Source organism: Cyprinus carpio, unplaced genomic scaffold, assembly GCF_018340385.1.
Source record: "Cyprinus carpio isolate SPL01 unplaced genomic scaffold, ASM1834038v1 S000006655, whole genome shotgun sequence".
Classification (NCBI taxonomy): domain Eukaryota; kingdom Metazoa; phylum Chordata; class Actinopteri; order Cypriniformes; family Cyprinidae; genus Cyprinus; species Cyprinus carpio.
Window position 1 is genome coordinate 398398 of NW_024879279.1, and position 16799 is coordinate 415196.

A 16799-nucleotide genomic window follows, 5' to 3' on the forward strand; every position below is an offset into this window, starting at 1 on the left:
GTAGAGCATTCGTGACCGATAGGTTTAATGTTTTATCGGTATTTTGTGAAACATTCACTGAGAATAACGTTACAGAGAATTTAGACAGATTAGAGAATTTACATTTATGAAATCGAATTTCGCTAAAAGTAGTAAAAGATGTATGAGGTCGAATTCGTTTTCAATGTTTTGGCTCAATAGTTCAAACCACAATCCACCAGCCTTTCCCAAAATAAAGCAAAAACGAGGGGTTACACAAAATCAAAGTAATATATATCTGCAAATGTTGGTAAGTAGTTAATCAAGATTCCCAAAACAGATGTACAGTAGTTTTTCATCTGGTCCCATTTTACCAAAATTGCATTTCATGACAATATCAGGCTTAAACATTTTTAGACAGCTATTCGCTGGATAAAATCTGTGAATTAAATTTAAAAGAGACTTCTCTAACTTTATTCACAATAATATACTTTATGTGGCAATAAACCAAACTTTCTTCCAGTCTAAAATGTTGACCAAACTGTTCCAGTACGCCATAATCACGTAAGGTTTGGTAACAATATCTCTTTGAAAGAGAGCACAAATTGACTTATTGAGGATGGAACCAAACAAATCTTGCCCACAAATGTTTGGGATGGGATCAGACAGAGGTGGTAAAACAAAACTGATTCCCCCCAAACCTCTAAACAATGTAATAACACCTGTAGGTATAGTGTTGAAAACAATGGCAAATTCTCTAGGGCATGACAGGCAAATTAAATTTTTAAAGAATTCGCCATAGCGTATATAAAAGACAACTTCGTTCAAAAAGATCACGGACTAGAAACACCAACACAAAATGCTCACAGGAACCTCAAGTGATGTGCCATCAACTTAAATTGGCATCAATAACTTATTTAGACATATGGCTTTAATTTTATAGCAATTTGTATATTCCAAAATGTTTTGGTTAATAGTTGTTTTATATAAAATAAAAAAAATATGCAGTACATTTTCTTTACAGTAAATTTGATACTTGTAATGCTTTCACATTACTGCTTGATGCTCTTTTTTTAAAAAGAGACCAATCTTAGGGCCGTATTCCACAGCTTTACATGAGTGAGCAATTAACCCTATAGGCCCTGATTAAGATTTAAAGTGCAATTAGGTAACTAGATACAACTGATGTATAGAAAAAAAGAAAGAGAGAGATGAAAAAAAGAAAGAAAAAACAACTTAGTGAGGAACAACTTTTGCTTTGCTTCATAAGTCCGCACTGCACAAGTCAAGTCAAGGTCACCTTTATTTATATAGCGCTTTAAAAACAAAAAAGATTGCATCAAAGCAAAACTGAACAACATTCATTAATTAGGAAAACAGTGTGACAATAATGCAAAATGACAGTTAAAGGAGTTCATCATTGAATTCAGTGATGTCATCATGCAGCTGCAGTTCAGTTTAAATCGTATACTGTGTAATAATTTGCAATCAAATCTAAACGATAGATGCTGTAATGAAGTGTCCCCACAACTAAGCAAGCCAGAGGCAACAGCAGCAAGAACCAAAACTCCATCACTTGACAGAATGGAGAAAAAAATCCATGTCGGGAGAAACCCCGAGGCTCAGTTGGGGGGCCAGTTCTCCTCTGACCACCAGACGAAACCAGCAGTTCAATTCCAGGCTGCAGCAAAGTCAGATGTGCAGAAGAATCATCTGTTCCTGTGGTCTTGTCCCGGTGGTCGTCTGAGACAAGGTCTTTACAGGGGATCTGTCTCTGGGGCTCTAGTCCTGGTCTCCGCTGTTTTCAAGGGCTGTAGAGGTCCTTTCTAGGTGCTGATCCACCATCTGGGCTGGATACAGTTCTGGATCCGGGTGACTGCAGGGACCCTCTGACTGGATACAGACTGGATCTGGTGGGCTACGGTGAACACTCGGAATAAGAGAGAAACAGACTAAGATGAGCGTAGATGCCATTCTTCTAACGATGTAGCAAGTACCTTGGGTGTTATGGGAAGTGTTTCCCGGTTCCGGCTTTACCTAATTAATGCAGCATAAAAATCCTTAACGGATTTGTATATTAGAAGTGTATTTAGTATGGTATGTGTAAGCCAGGTTAAAGAGATGGGTCTTTAATCTAGATTTAAACTGCAAGAGTGTGTCTGCCTCCCGAACAATGTTAGCTAGTGCACTGCACCTTGACCAGCGGCTACAGTTAGCAGCTTTAGCATCAATGTCTGCTTAACCAATGCCTCCTTGATTGTGAAGTCTGTTGTCCCTTCCAAGTAATGAGAGTCGTCTTTGTACTAAACAAGCTAAAGGAAGGAGACAGTGGCAAGGAACCAAAACCAGTGACAGAAATAAAGAAAAAAAAAAAAAATGGGAGAAACCAGGCTCAGTCGGGGGCCAGTCTCCTCTGGCCAGACGAAACCCAGCATGGTGTGGTTTAATTCCAGGCTGCAATGCACATCAGACTGAGCCTGCAACTAGTTTGGTTTCGTGGTCTTGAGCCGATGGCTGAAAAGGTCTTACCAGGGGTTCTGTCTAGCTGACATGGTCTCTGCTGACATTCAGGGCTTTAGAGGTCATCTCTAGGTGCTGATCCAACATCTGATCTGGGTACAAACTGGATCCGTAGGCTACGGTGACCTCGGAAAATAAGAAGAAAAGAGATTAATATTAACGTAACTTTAGCCAACGTGTATTGAATATAAATACCTGAGGTGTGTTTGTGTGTCTTCTAAAAGTGATTAAAAGTAAGCAGATCTTGCCCATTTTTAAGGCTTTTCGTGTAGTAGAATACTTTACACTCATGCAATATGAAAATACCTCTAGTTTTGTTTTGCTTCCAGCTGCACTCCAATTTTCAGGCTTGCTCTCTTTAGGCACGAATGTGCTCATTATAACACGGTGTCTAACTGTTTTCCTCAACCTTCTTTAAGTGTAAAGGAGCAACTGTGTCTAAAGTGCTAGACAAGAGAGAGTCAAATAGTTTCTTGGTTACACCACGTCAGTTTTCTGCGCATCATTGGATATGTTGAGGAATTTATCAACATCAAACATGGGGACTGCAATTCATCGGACTGCGACATTCTGGACAAAAAAGGGGGACTTATGTGGAGGATTCCTGTTTGTGGACTTTAGTTCGGCTTTCAACCCATCATCCCCCAAAAGCCCTCCAGACACAAACTGACCCCAGCTCTCTGTTCCTAGCTCTGTCTGTCAGTTGGCATCACCAGCTCTCTGACAGATAGAGGCTAACAGATAGTGAGGACTGGGGAAAATGCATGTCGAAAACAGCAGCCAACACAACACTGGTGCTCCTTCCGGGAGTGTTCTCTCCCCACTGCTCTTCTCCGCCTCTACACCAACGGACTGCACCGCCAAAGACCCCTCGTGTCAAGCTCCTGAAGTTTGCATGGATATGCCACGGCTCATCGGTCTTCATCCAGGACGGTGAAGAGTCTGCTACAGACAACGAGGCTGAGCAGCGGCTGTCTGGTCAGTCTTAACAACCTGGACCGAACACTCTTAAAAACAGTGGAGTGATAGTGGACCTTCAGGAGAAACTCCCCTGGACTCCCCCCACCACTCCCACCCGACACCCATCACGAAACAGCACTGTGGCTGCAGTGGCATCCTTAAGATTCATGGAAACCACCATCTCCTCAGGCCACTGACGTGGGGACAATCACATTGACCTCCACTGTTAAAAAGGCCCAACAAAGGTTGATGTACTTCCTTCGACAGCAGCGGAGGAAGGTTAATCTGCACAGGAGTTTGCTGAAAAAAGTTCTACACAGCCGTCACTGAGTCTGTCTTGTGCAATTCAATTAACTGTCTGGTTTGGTTCAGCCTCCAAAATCAGACTTCAGAAGGACTACAGAGAACGGTTCGGGACTGCCTGAAAGGGATTATGGGTGCTCCCCTGCCCACCCTTCACTTTCATTCGATTTTGGTGAAAACAGGACCAGCGGGTCTAGGAGGAGTTCGACATAGGTTTTTATAAGAAAATCACAAATGGCTGGACAAGGAAGTTGTTTTTTGCTTGACTATGGCAACATTGTTAATCACTGTTCTCAGGCACGACCCCAAGGAACGTTTAATACCAGTTTAATTAAATAGGCAACAAACCCTCACAGAAAGCTATTAGCATTTATTTGAAGTTGCATTATAACTTTTGACCAGAACGGTGGGCACTGTCTCAAAAAGCACTTTTGAGTACATTTTAGGTCATGGTCTCAATGGTACATACAAAGTTTGTAATGGTACATTATGCATTCGTAAACGATAGACATTTTATATTATAAATATAGCATTTTATATCATAATAATGTATGTAGTCAATGGGCAATTTCATTGTTTGGTCAATTATAGCGCCACCAAAGGCACAATCTAGAGTGTGTCCCATACATATGTGTGTAAAATTTGGTGAAAATATCTCATTTTGTTTTGTGAGTTAAAGACATTTTTATATATAAGAACTAGAAAAAAAACAATGACTGATGTCAACTAATTTGTTTTGCCACTTACAATCAAACTTTGGGCAATGGGCAGCTCAGAATACAGCCAGCACGCTATGTTTCCGAAGTTCCTACGACCTGTGGTGGTTTGTGTTTGCTCGGTTTGTAAGATAGTGGTAAATGTTTTTTAAGCCCTGGCATGTTGGTATATCACTGGACTCGGCAAGGATTCTGGAGTCTAAAACGGTGACTACCGTTGAAAAGTGCGACCAAAGTTATACAGCATGTGATATTTGAATTATTTACACAGGTGGCACTGGCTTGAAACTTCTAAGGCTCTGTCAAGGCATTGTGCTGAAAGGTATTAGCAAAAATGAGTGAACGCCGCTGAACAAGTGGCTAGGCGCTTAGAGAGTTTGAGTCCAAGAGACACTAAACATTTTCTATGGTTAATGATGAGACTGTCCTTTATCAGTTGTACCCAAATTTTTTTTTTTCACAACTTTTTCTCACAAGCGGTTCTATGGGCGGCCATAGACTCAAGAGTGGGAAGAAACGGAAGAAGAAGAAGACAGAAGAAGAAAAATAATAACACCAACGGAGGACAATAGGTACCTACGCACCTTCGGGCGTGTCCCTAATAATATAAAGATTCTGAAGTGTGCATATGATGGACATTTTACTATATCATGAGGCCACGGAAGAGGATTTGTTAACGGCAGTGTGAAGGGACGCAAACTGGAAGCTGGTAGGTCATGTGACAATAAACAACATGGCGACTGTAGTACGTCCAGATAGCATTCACACACATACTATATAGAACATACTTTTTTACAATTACGATCGAAACGTATCGAAAATGTATGGTAGATTTCTTTTTAGGTATTGCCAAATATCATATCACTGGGGTATTGAGAAGCGATATTCATAGCATCGTATTGTGATGAACCGTCTGATTTTACACTCGAATCAATCAATTACAACTTGATTTTTTTACAGTCTAACCCAGTCAAAACATTCAATTCAGTTCAATTCAATTCAAGTTTATTTGTATAGCGATTTTTACGATACAAATCATTGCAAAGCAACTTTACGGAAAATTAAGTTTCTACAATATTTAGTAGTAGCTTATCAGTGATGACTGTCATGTTTTCTGTGCATTACGGCCGAAATGTTCGGGAAAGAAAACATCTCTGGAGAAACCTCCTGACTTAAATTGTGTTTTGCAAAAGAGTTGATCAAAAATTTGTGGGCTTCTGCTTGTCCCTCTCGCCTTTTGAGGCCCTGACCACAGGTTCTCTATGGGACTGAGATCTGGGAGTTGTCTGGCCACAGATTCAAAATTTCAATGATTAATGATCTTTGATGCCATTTCTTTCTCACTCTTGCTTTGTGACATGGTGCTCCATCATGCTGGAAAATGCACGGATTATCACCACAATGCTCAATGATTGTTGGGAAGAAGTCACTCTTGCCGGAAGTTTGATACGATTCTTCATTCATGGCAGTGTTTTGGTTTTGAGCAGAATTATGAGAGAGCCCACGCACTCGGGTAGAAAAGCAACCCCCACACATGGATGGTCTCAGAATGCTTCAACTTTTGGCACGTCCAGGACTCATGGTAGTGTTCACTTTTTCTTCTCTGAACAATCGATTTTCCAAGATGTCCCAAACAATCGGAAGGAACGTTATCAGAGAAAAGTAACTTGCTCCAGTCTTTGCTGTCCCAATCCTTGTACTTCCTGCAGAATTTCAGTCTGTCCTTGACGTTTTTCTTGGAGAGAAGTGGCTTCTTTGCTACCCTTCTTGACACCAGGCCATTGTCCAGGAGTCTTGGGCTCACTGTGTGTGCAGATGTTAACAAGAACACAATGATTATAAGCACTTCGTCCCTACTTTTATTGAACAATACAATCTTAGTATGATAGTGATTTTCACACTGACTAATATCATTCACCTTTTCGTCAGTCAGAATGTTAGCTGGTCATTTTTGTGTCAGGATAAAAAAAAAAAAAGTGAAAATTTGTTTTATTGTGAAAAGTGCATTTTTTTGGCCAATGAAGCTTTTAGACAATATTTAAAAGGCATTCTGATCACTCGACACAATAATCTAGAAACTATGAGGAATGAACATCACAACAGCTTAAGCAGCAAACTTTGCAAAACACAAAATTTATGTCACTGGCAAAACTTTTGGCCATGACTGCATGCTAAGCGCTTGTTCACTCTTCTCCAGCCCTCTAGTGGCGCTAGACGGTGGTGGTTTCGATTGAGAAGACGTCAAATAAACGCGAAGCAGGAGCAGCATGAGCTGGTATTTTGGGAGATGAGGTCTCTGGTTCATTTAATGAGGTTTAGTGATATAATTTGCCCAAATTTATAGTTTAATCATGCCGATGAAGGGAAGGTTCCCTATACGGAGGACACTGGAGTATCTGCAGAAAGGAGAAGTCGTTATGACGGTCAATTATAACACACATGGAGATCTGAGTGAAGGCGCAAGGTCAGGAAAACATGATCATCAATAGCCGACTTTATTTTTATTTATTTTTCAAGATTTGTTTTATTGAAAGAGTGTTGTGTTTTCACTGTCCACATTTCGTCAGGCCACCAAAGACAAAAATACTGTGTGTTTTAAACAACCTGAAACAAAGTAGGCTATTTGAATATTTGCATTAAATTAAAATAGTTAGAACCAGATAAAATGCGAATAGAAAAACATTAGCTACATGTAATCAAGAATAAGTTGTAGAAGAACAAAAAAAAAAGGAAAAGAGTGGCTATAATTACAGTCAGTCGTGCATGAGAAGCATGATGTTAATGTATGATATTGTTTGACAGGAAGTTTGTGTTCTTCAATATTCCTCAAATCCAGTACAAAAACCCCTGGGTTCAAATAATGATGTTCAAAAACAGGGACACCCTCACCCGTTCTTCGATTTTACCTCGGTAAGTGCATATGTTGTTGTTTATTTTTTTATTTTTCAATATTGTTTTCACGTGCTGTGATAGGTTATATCTTCTCATTTATTATTTTTTAATTTATTTTCAATATTGTGGTATCTTCTAGTATTATTGGACCACAAAGAAATTACGAACCACGTGAAAGATGATCCTTGGCAAGTCAGCAGTAAGTACATTTACATTTTGTGGCATTTTGGTTGACGCCTTTAGCCAAAAGCAAACTTATTGCGTTCAATGTATAGCTTGAATCAGCTCATTCATCGAACCCACAGCCTTGGCATTACTGGTGCCGTTCTCTAAGGTTACTACATTAAGTAGTGTTTATGTGATTTAGAGATACAAATAAATAAATTTTTTGTTAATAAAGTACTCAGCATAAAAGAGTACATCCCTTAAGAATTTAACTAATATGTCTAAAAAGTAAGGCATGATTGCTAAATTTGTGTTAAATATTATGTTCCAGCAAGTCTACTTGATCAATTACCAAAGAAGCATATCAAAATGATCAATACTTTATTTTTTTTCAAGTTTAATTTAAATGCTTTTAGTTTAACAATTAAATAAAAAAATCTGCCTTGAGGTAAACCCCACAGCACCGTCCCGGGGCAGATTTAGGAGTGGGATATCCGAGTAGGGTAATCCTGAAATACTGGGAGACTGCAGTTTCAGGACCGCATTCCTAGGACCCTACAGTTTTTTTGTTGGTTGTTTTGTTTTGTATATTATTGCATGCATATTTTTTTTTTGTGTTTTCTTGGGTAGGGTATTCCTGGAGTTCAGTTCTGTATTTGTATTATTGTTTGTAGTTTATTTAGTTGTATAATTGCTATATATTTAAATATTGTCCTCACCATCCCCTAACCTAAACATACCCATTAGTAAACCCTCTTGAAATTTTGACCTTACTTGACTAATTTGATTCAATATATCAGCTAACCTAGCTAGTTGTTATTATTTTTTGCCATTTTATTCAATTATAATTTCACAATGTTCGAGAGAAGAAGAAAAATAAAACACTTTTAGATATCAATATCTGCATATGTGATGAACATCAGTTCCGATCATCTTTGGAATCTCCTTTGTAGGTATCTTGAGTAAAAACAGCCATTATATTTAACTTGTAAACTAAGCATACACAGAAGACCGAACTGGAAAGCGATGTGACCTATTTTACAGAATACAGATGGTTTTTGTGCATAACACTATATTTTTAAGGAGCATGCATATACACTACACTTACAAATTGCCTAAATAATGGTTATAGATTCATTTTTTAAATATTAAATTTGGAATATAGAAATATGTAATGATAGACGCTTTGATGACACTTTTAAAAATGAAACATTTGGTTGTTTTTGATTTGCTATTTGATTTTAAAACAGCTGATTCATTCAGGAACAAAAGAAAACTTTTTATGAATGGGCCAATGAATCATTGACACAACCTATACTTAAAAAAAAAAAAGTAAATTCATGCAGTAACAAAACACTGCTGTGTGTTGCTTGCAGAGATGCACAACATCGCTTTGATAGGAACTATTTTTGTTGGCGAAACAGAGCAAAAAATACCTAATGGTCTCTACAGTTTAAGTCACTTGATATTAACTTCTTGTTAATATTAATATTAAATTGTTGCCCTGACATGAAGAAAAGTCTGCCACAGACCACGCTAACCAAACGGTTTATATAATCACTCTAAATACGTGTGTGTGTGCTAGGAATTCTGCACTGCAACCTTTAGATGCTCAAAAATGCAAATCGGACACATAATAACAAAACTAAACAAAATGAATAGGAAATACAATGCTTTAATAAAAAAAAAATGAAATCTATATCTGTTGCTCCACAGTGACAGGGCTCAGTAACAAATAACCTAATTTGATACCTGAAACAGCTGCATCTTGCCATTTAAGTGCTGGCTTTGTGTTTTACTTTTTGTTTTTTGAAGAATAATAATTTTGAAATATATATATTATAATTTTCAAATAAATTGATCTAATAAAGTATACACTCATAGTATCATCAGCTGGAACGTCTGATCAATGGCTGGCCAGTTTACATGTCGGTCAGAAGAACGAGCCTCACTGGCTGTTTCTTGTCGGGAGTGAATGAGAACTAACTGTAAAGTTGACACTGTTAGATGTGCAAAGAGCAAATCTGCGGTTCTAACAGAAATGATGCCTACAAGGCATGGTGATAAAAACATTTGAAGCTTCAGCCCTTAGCATCACCTAGTGTACAACCAGTGCTAATACCAGTATTACCATTTGAAGGTGCATCCCAACCTGATTACAGGTATTATGACTGATAAATGTAATTAAAACACGTGTGCCTGTACTCTGCTCTTATGTCTCTTTCTGCCCACAGTAAAGTTCTTGAAGCTGAGGCTCTGGCTAAAATGGAGTTGTCTAACCCTGCTAACTTTGGGCCCAAGAAATATTTCCTGCGGGAGTGTTTCAGTGAAGTGGAGGGTCAAGTCCCTCATCCTGGGTTTGTCCCACTTCCCAAAGAGATGACTGGCAAATACAGGGCTAAACTGGCTGCAGGCTCTGACGAGTAAATACTGTTTGGGATGAATGCAAAAATGCTCAGGACTCTTTACATAAAAAAAATGATTTGAAGTTTTGTGACTTTCACTCGGACTATGACTATTGAAATCAGACTTGTTTTATGAATTTGCAAAAAAAAAAAAAACTAATTTGGTGGCTTATTCTTGAGTGAATACCTACAAAATGAATAACCACATTTTCATTCAGTGAATTTTATTAATTATTAGTGTTACATTTATGATACCTGATATTGCTTAGTGTAAATGCAACATTATCCAAAAGCTAACGGACAGGTTGTTAGTCACAATATGTTACTCTGATGACAAAAACATAAATACAACTACAAAAAAGCATTACATTCAGCCACAGTCTGTTCTCTGTACAGGAAAGCCTTGAGTTAACAGAAGACAGAACTCACCAGTTTTGATGTCTTTTTGTAGGACAGATAAAACATGCAAGCAAAATCCAGGAACTTTAACATACAAATGGTACAGTTTTTGCACAGCTATTTAGAGGCGCAGCAGGCAATTGACAACTATGCATAAGTTTGTGCCGACACTGGTTTCCATAACACTGGATGTATTTGTACAATTGCCAAATCATTTATGTGCAATAGAAATCAGTACTTCTAATGGAATAAAACAATGTAAAACAATTATTGATTTTTGGGTGATCTGTAATCTGTTTAGTATAACAGATTTGCTGAATCAGTTCAGATATTGTTTTTGACAGCATCAACTTCAATTGTATGGACAAAAATATTTGAAACATTCTTTTCCTTTCCTGTTCCAAAGGAAAAAAAAATTCTAATGGTTTGGAAAGGCGAGTAATAAGTGAAAGGATTTTCATGTTTGAGTGAACTATCCCACTGATGTTTCAGAGATAGAAACACAGGAAATCAAAGTTTCTATTTAGTAAAGTGCTGGTTATCCATTAGATCAATAATAATAATAAAACGTTCAAAGCTGCAGGTGTGCATTCAAGCTAGACTCTGATACATAAACTGAGATTTTCATAAAATTCTAAAGCAAAATGTATTCTGAATCAAAGTAGCTGTGAGCATGAAATACTGACTTTGCTGAACCACTTCCATAAAACCTACCTATTTATTTGACTTGAAACTAAATAATGTAAGATTAACATTTCACATAAAATATTCGAATATTTATTATTTTTGATATTTATTTATTTGACTTGACTTGTTATGTTTTTTTTTTTAAATTAAACTACAAATTTAAATCAACGAAACAGATATTCAGTTGTTCTGATCACGAACTGTCCTACTTCTATGCATTCTTGCATAGAAAATTAGTTTTATATTTTTGTGTAATTCGTCAGTATAGCTTACGTTGTTATTTGTAACTGAAAACAAGCCTCATCAATTACAGAACGAGTTTGTGATGGCCACTATTTTTTCTTTTCTGCTCTTGTAGTGTTAGTTGCAGCTCCTTCAGGTTCTCAGACAAAAGCTCCACTTCGTCAGAACGTCCGCTTAGCTTGGCGTCAAAGATATACGCCCGGATATTATCGATCTGTTGTAGAAGTAGCTCTTCCTCAATCATGTCATCAGCTGATGTTCCATCTTCATCATCTTCATCATCAAATGGATTGGTTGAGGCAGCTGGAATCTCATCGGAAACCTCTTTAAAAGGGTTACCTCGATCTTCATTATCTTCATCTTCAAAAGGATTTCTAGGTGACTTCACTTTAGCTGTATCCGTATCTTCCACTTCATCATTTTCTTCCTCAAATGGGTTGTACACTTTCCTTCCATTGGCTGTCTGAGAGTTTGTCGGTTCTTCCTCAGCAGGAGAGAAATGCTCCTCCTCAAAGGGGTTTCTGGTGGGTGGAGCTGGTGTATGTTTATCTCTTTGCCTCTCTAAGGGAGGAGAGCTTCCTAATGGACGCGATGAAGACTTTGAAGACCCAGGGCTTCCAATCAAATGTTCTCCGAAGTCACCTTCCTCTTCCTCTCTTTTCTGAACAATTTCTCGGTCTCTGAAATCCAAGGAGGAGTTTTTGGATTGGTTCCTGTACTCGAGCTCTCTTTGCTGCAGATGTTCGATTTGTCTCTGCTGTAGGTCTGTCTCATCAGCCAACCTCTGTGAAAGCTGGATGGCTTGACTGGTCTGCTGAGCGTCAAACTCATCCTGCAGCTGCCGCAGATTCTCCTCCAGCATGGCCACTTCATCAGTGCGGTTTGCAATGCGCGCCTGCCGTAAGAACGACTCAATGTTTTTGATCTGTTGCAGGAGAGGGTCATCCAGCTCAGAGCGAGTATGTAGAGTGTCTGATTGTGGCAGCCAGCCACCAGCTTTGGTAATGCGTGGACCTGAAACATTTTCATTTGCACCGAGGGAAAGTCGGTCATGTTCATTTTCCATTCGACGTTTTTGTGCCTCAAGACCTGCCTAGGTTATACAAGACAAGACAAGAGTTACATTATGACCTGCAAAATAATTAATTGCACCAGACCAGCTTACTATCCAGCTTTTTCAGAATAATTTTTTGTTTAAGTGTTATTGTACAAGAATTTTTACATTCTTTGCCTCTTGGTTTTTTATTTTTCCTTTGTAAAAGACAACACATAATGTGCATTTTATCTACGATATATCCAATGAATAATTCACTGGAATGCATGCATGAATCTCTTGTTTTTCTTCCCAAATCCCTGTGTCTCTTTTCAGGTTAGTTTTGACAAAGATGCTTTAAAATGTAACTGTCCCCCCTTCTATTTCTAATCTCTATAAGCAGTGTTGGTCTTGGTCTGTTGAAAGATAATTTGTTGATGCATTTATACTTTTAAATTGACTTTTAATGCTCGACGGTTTGATGGATTTAAGTTTAATGTCGAGGATTTTAATTTTGTGTCTTTTTGTTGTGTTTTTAGTGCTTTTTATGTTTGTTTGTATCATAATATTAAAATATTAAATTTTTTAATTTAATTTAATTTAATAATATGAGCAGTGCATGATAGGGCATAATTCATATATATTGCAAGGATATATATGGTTGGATGTCATACAGTCTATAAGCTTCTGCTGGTTCATAACAGTCATTTGCTGGTTCATAATTCTGCAGCCTTCTAGGTCTTTCCTGATTATTATTCTTTACTATATAAAAAAAAAAACATCCTTTGCTAAATCTTTGCTACATTGGCTAAACAGTCAGAACATGTTCTCTCAGATTTTACTAGATTTAGATCAAATTGATAGTACAACCCATAATAAAAATAGTGCCCTCAGAATACAACCTTTCAGCAGACACAATCAGAGATTAGTAGAGATAACTGTAGTAGAAAAGTTTTCTAGGAACTTAAAGCCGTAAAACTGAGAAACAAGGAAGAATACTCAGATGGGTAACATGATGTGAAATACAAAACACAAAGGTTTTGGAGTGGAGTCGTCAGAATCACCAATGATTCACTTAGGTTTAATCAAATAAAGAAAAACCGATAAGCAAATTGGATTGATATGACAAACAGAAAATTATCACCTGTCTCTCCTGCTGTGCCCTTTTCTCCTGCTCCTCTCTTCTCTTCTCTTTAAGCTCCTCATATTTCTCCTTGGTGGGGAGCGACGTCAGACCCAACAGTTTCTCCTACAGGTGTAAGAAAGTAAGTGTTGAATGGAGAACTTGAGCTTCTACCCTTATATAGTTTTACCCATAAGTGTGTAAACCTCCCAGCAGAATTGTAAAGATGATTAGCATAAAATATATATATTTAAATATTTCACCTGTATAAAAAGCGTAGCTGTGTAGCGCACCATCCTTTGCAGCTGCAGGGCTTTCGGGTGAGGCTGGACCTCATCTTTTAGTCCGAGTGTGAGTATCTTCTTACTAGTGCCAAACCCCCCCACAGAAATGCACTCTGTGAATCCTGATTTAGACATGTATATCACGTCACAGTATGTGTCTTTAGTCTGTTGCCTACCTCAGAACATCAATGAGCTCATAGTATTTCTGTATCTCCATCCTTAGTGCCGCAGCACTCTCTAGATTACAGGTTGTCTCCCCAGCACTACACATTACAGAGAAAACGTTTGGGATGTGGCACCAGGCATTTAAATATCATTAAAGAAGTGAACAAATGTACATTTGTAGTGCTTTTCTTATAGCTTGAGGGCTTACTTGAGAGACTCTGCCATGCGCATGTACTCTGGAGCTTTAGCTTCAACTTTCTCCATACAACCCCTTAACCTCTGCACAGCAAAAACAAACAATATTATAACTAAAGACTATGCTGTATATTAAGAGCTATCATCACAACAATACATAGCTGCGAGCAGCAATCATCAGGGTCCTATCATCAAGCACTAATGGCCCATGTGGATGTGGAGGTGATACAATTGCCATGCATCTCTTCCAATATTTGTTTTACTGCAAAATCAACAAACTTGGAATCTTTACAGGTATAGAAGGGTTTAATGAAACAATTTACAAAAAAAAAAAAAATGATAATTCTATTATGTAGAGAAGGAGATGTGATTTTATTTTATATGGTATAGTTTAAGTTAATCAGGATTTTTGTTCAGCGTGGTCTAATATGTATTATGAAAATGTATGATGCATATTTGTTATATTAAACCATGGGGTGCATGAGACATTACTGGTCATTCAATGTTCAATTACACAAAACAGTAAGGGCAGGAAAGGCTGTTGAACTCATGAATATTAATCACATCTCTGCAATAACTGGTAAGACTCTTTGAGTGCTCTTTTGAGTGCGTGAGAAAAAAACAGCAGAAAAAGAGCCGTTTTACATTGAAAATATCAAGACATGGTCTCCCAAAACATTCACTTCTAATAAACAGTTGTTATAAATGTCATATACATATATGTTTATTCTATTATAACAAAAAAAAAAACTCAATGTTTAACAAAAAAATGCTTGACTTTGAGTTTGTACCTCATAGAGTTTGACGATATCAGGTACATGGTCTTTTTCCTCCAGTTTGTGCTGTTGCCGGAGTAATGTGTCCATGCAGTGATGGCAACAACGTACACGGTCCTCATCTTTCTCCTCCAACACAGATGTGACAGATGAGATGCTGGTAATGGAGCCGCGGCGAGAAGTCTGCTGAATCACTGGGCCTGCAGATCCAGGAGACCCGCTCTGGCCAGGAGCCCACAGGGCCTCCCTTGTTCCACTGGTTAATTTATCTGAAAGCACATTACAGTAAGTCCTGAAAATCTGACCTACCTGCTCAGGACGACCAACCAGTAGTTAAATGTAATTCATTCAATACAAAAAAAAAAAAAAAAAATACTACTTTTCCCAAGACATTTGCCTCCAGGTTTTCATCCAAAATATCTTAAATTGTGTTCCGAAACTGAGCTTTTATGGGTTTGGAATGACATGGGGGTAAGTGATCAATGACAAAATTTTCTGGAATGACATGGGGGTAAGTGATCAATGACAAAATTTTCAACATTGATAATAATAAGTAATATACATTTTATAATGATTTTGAAAGGATGGTTTGACTTTGTGCACTTTCTGCACATAATGGACCCACAGAGTCTGCAGTGGTGGCGGCGGTTGCGGATGCTGAATTTGCCCCCACAATCAGGGCAAAAGGGCACATCCTGATCATTCACCCACGATACCACCGACTTCTCAAGTGCTAAGAAAAAGTAGCATAGTAGTCACATTTTAAGTCATTATTTAAACGGTACAAAGACATGTGTGATATTTTGTTCACATACATCTTATTTGCGCTGCATCCATGTTGGTTCTGTCAAAGGATGTTAGCTGCCAATGAAAAGCCAAGTAGTTTGTTTGTGTCAAAGGATGTTAGCTGCCAATGAAAAGCCAAGTAGCATTCTGTTATCTAAATTTATCAGATTGTTAAGCACAAAAAAATCTAATTATGTATCCAGACATTTCTAGCTATGCAAGCCCACATGTTCCAAAATGTGTTAGACCACATTTCAAGTATTTGTTGCATTTCAAGCTTTGTCACAAGGGGTGCTATTGCATAAGTGTAAACCGAAAAGTCAGTTTTGTCTTTCAGATCAACTACTGACATAGCAAGTTTGAAGAGAATTTACCCAAGCAAGTCAGTTATAGTTAGTCAAACTGTTATGTTTATCGCTAGCTTCCTGAATAATAACATATTTTTAGTATTTTCTAAATAAAACAATGTTTCTTGTCTGTTTTCATATACTTGCTTATAGAGGTCGACCGATCTATCAGTTTTGACGATTAATCGGCACGGATAGTTGAATGCTGGAACTATCGGCAAAAATAAATGCCGATAGTTTTTTGTTTTTCCGGGTTGCTGTCATTATATAGCAGGTCAGCAATCTCTAGAGGCAGAAATCACTGACAGCACATGCTGTTTGTTTTGACACGTGAGGCTGCGTGCTGCACAGAGCGGACACTTCAGATGCAGAACATGGAAAACTAAATGATGTGTACACATACTGTAGTGCATGTTTTCATATCATTACTAAGTAATTAATTTGTTGACTAGATGGGCTGCATTAGTGGAGAAAGAACAGCAGTATGTCTGCTATCAAGGCTGAGAGGACACTAACATTAGCAACACCTCAAATGGTTAAAACAAACTTTTTTAATGTACATAATGACTAGTAAAATTTTGTATTTTTCAGCGAAACGTCTGTATTTCTGTGGCTCTAATAAAGTCTGTATGCTTCATAGAGAATTATAATATAGATTGCGATTTTTCTTTCCGTTTTTGTTCTGTTTTTTTAACCACCGAACTTCAATCTCATCTATGCCGCTTTTTGATCATTCTTGTGGTGAACTTTTTCCCGTTTGGTGATTAAATAAACTGTTTTAGACCACCGTTTGAACTGAACGTGACGCGTCTGGTGTGTGATTCCCAATACCTGTGAGTTTT

At 37.9% G+C, this 16799-nt stretch overlaps 1 protein-coding gene and 1 pseudogene across 1 annotated transcript; one reads left to right on the top strand and one right to left on the bottom strand.

Annotated features, from left to right (window-relative positions):
- Positions 1-6776: 6776 nt before the first annotated feature.
- On the top strand, positions 6777-11014 carry LOC122144369 (annotated as a pseudogene).
- Positions 11015-11132: 118 nt separating this feature from the next.
- On the bottom strand, positions 11133-15205 carry LOC122144363 (rabenosyn-5-like). The gene is made up of 6 exons (XM_042755221.1): positions 14840-15205; positions 14062-14132; positions 13865-13951; positions 13668-13770; positions 13426-13530; positions 11133-12341 (listed from the first exon to the last, which is right to left on the bottom strand). The coding sequence occupies exons 1-6, from the start codon at positions 14912-14914 to the stop codon at positions 11313-11315; spliced, it is 1470 nt and encodes a 489-aa protein (XP_042611155.1). The 5' UTR covers positions 14915-15205; the 3' UTR covers positions 11133-11312.
- Positions 15206-16799: the final 1594 nt, after the last annotated feature.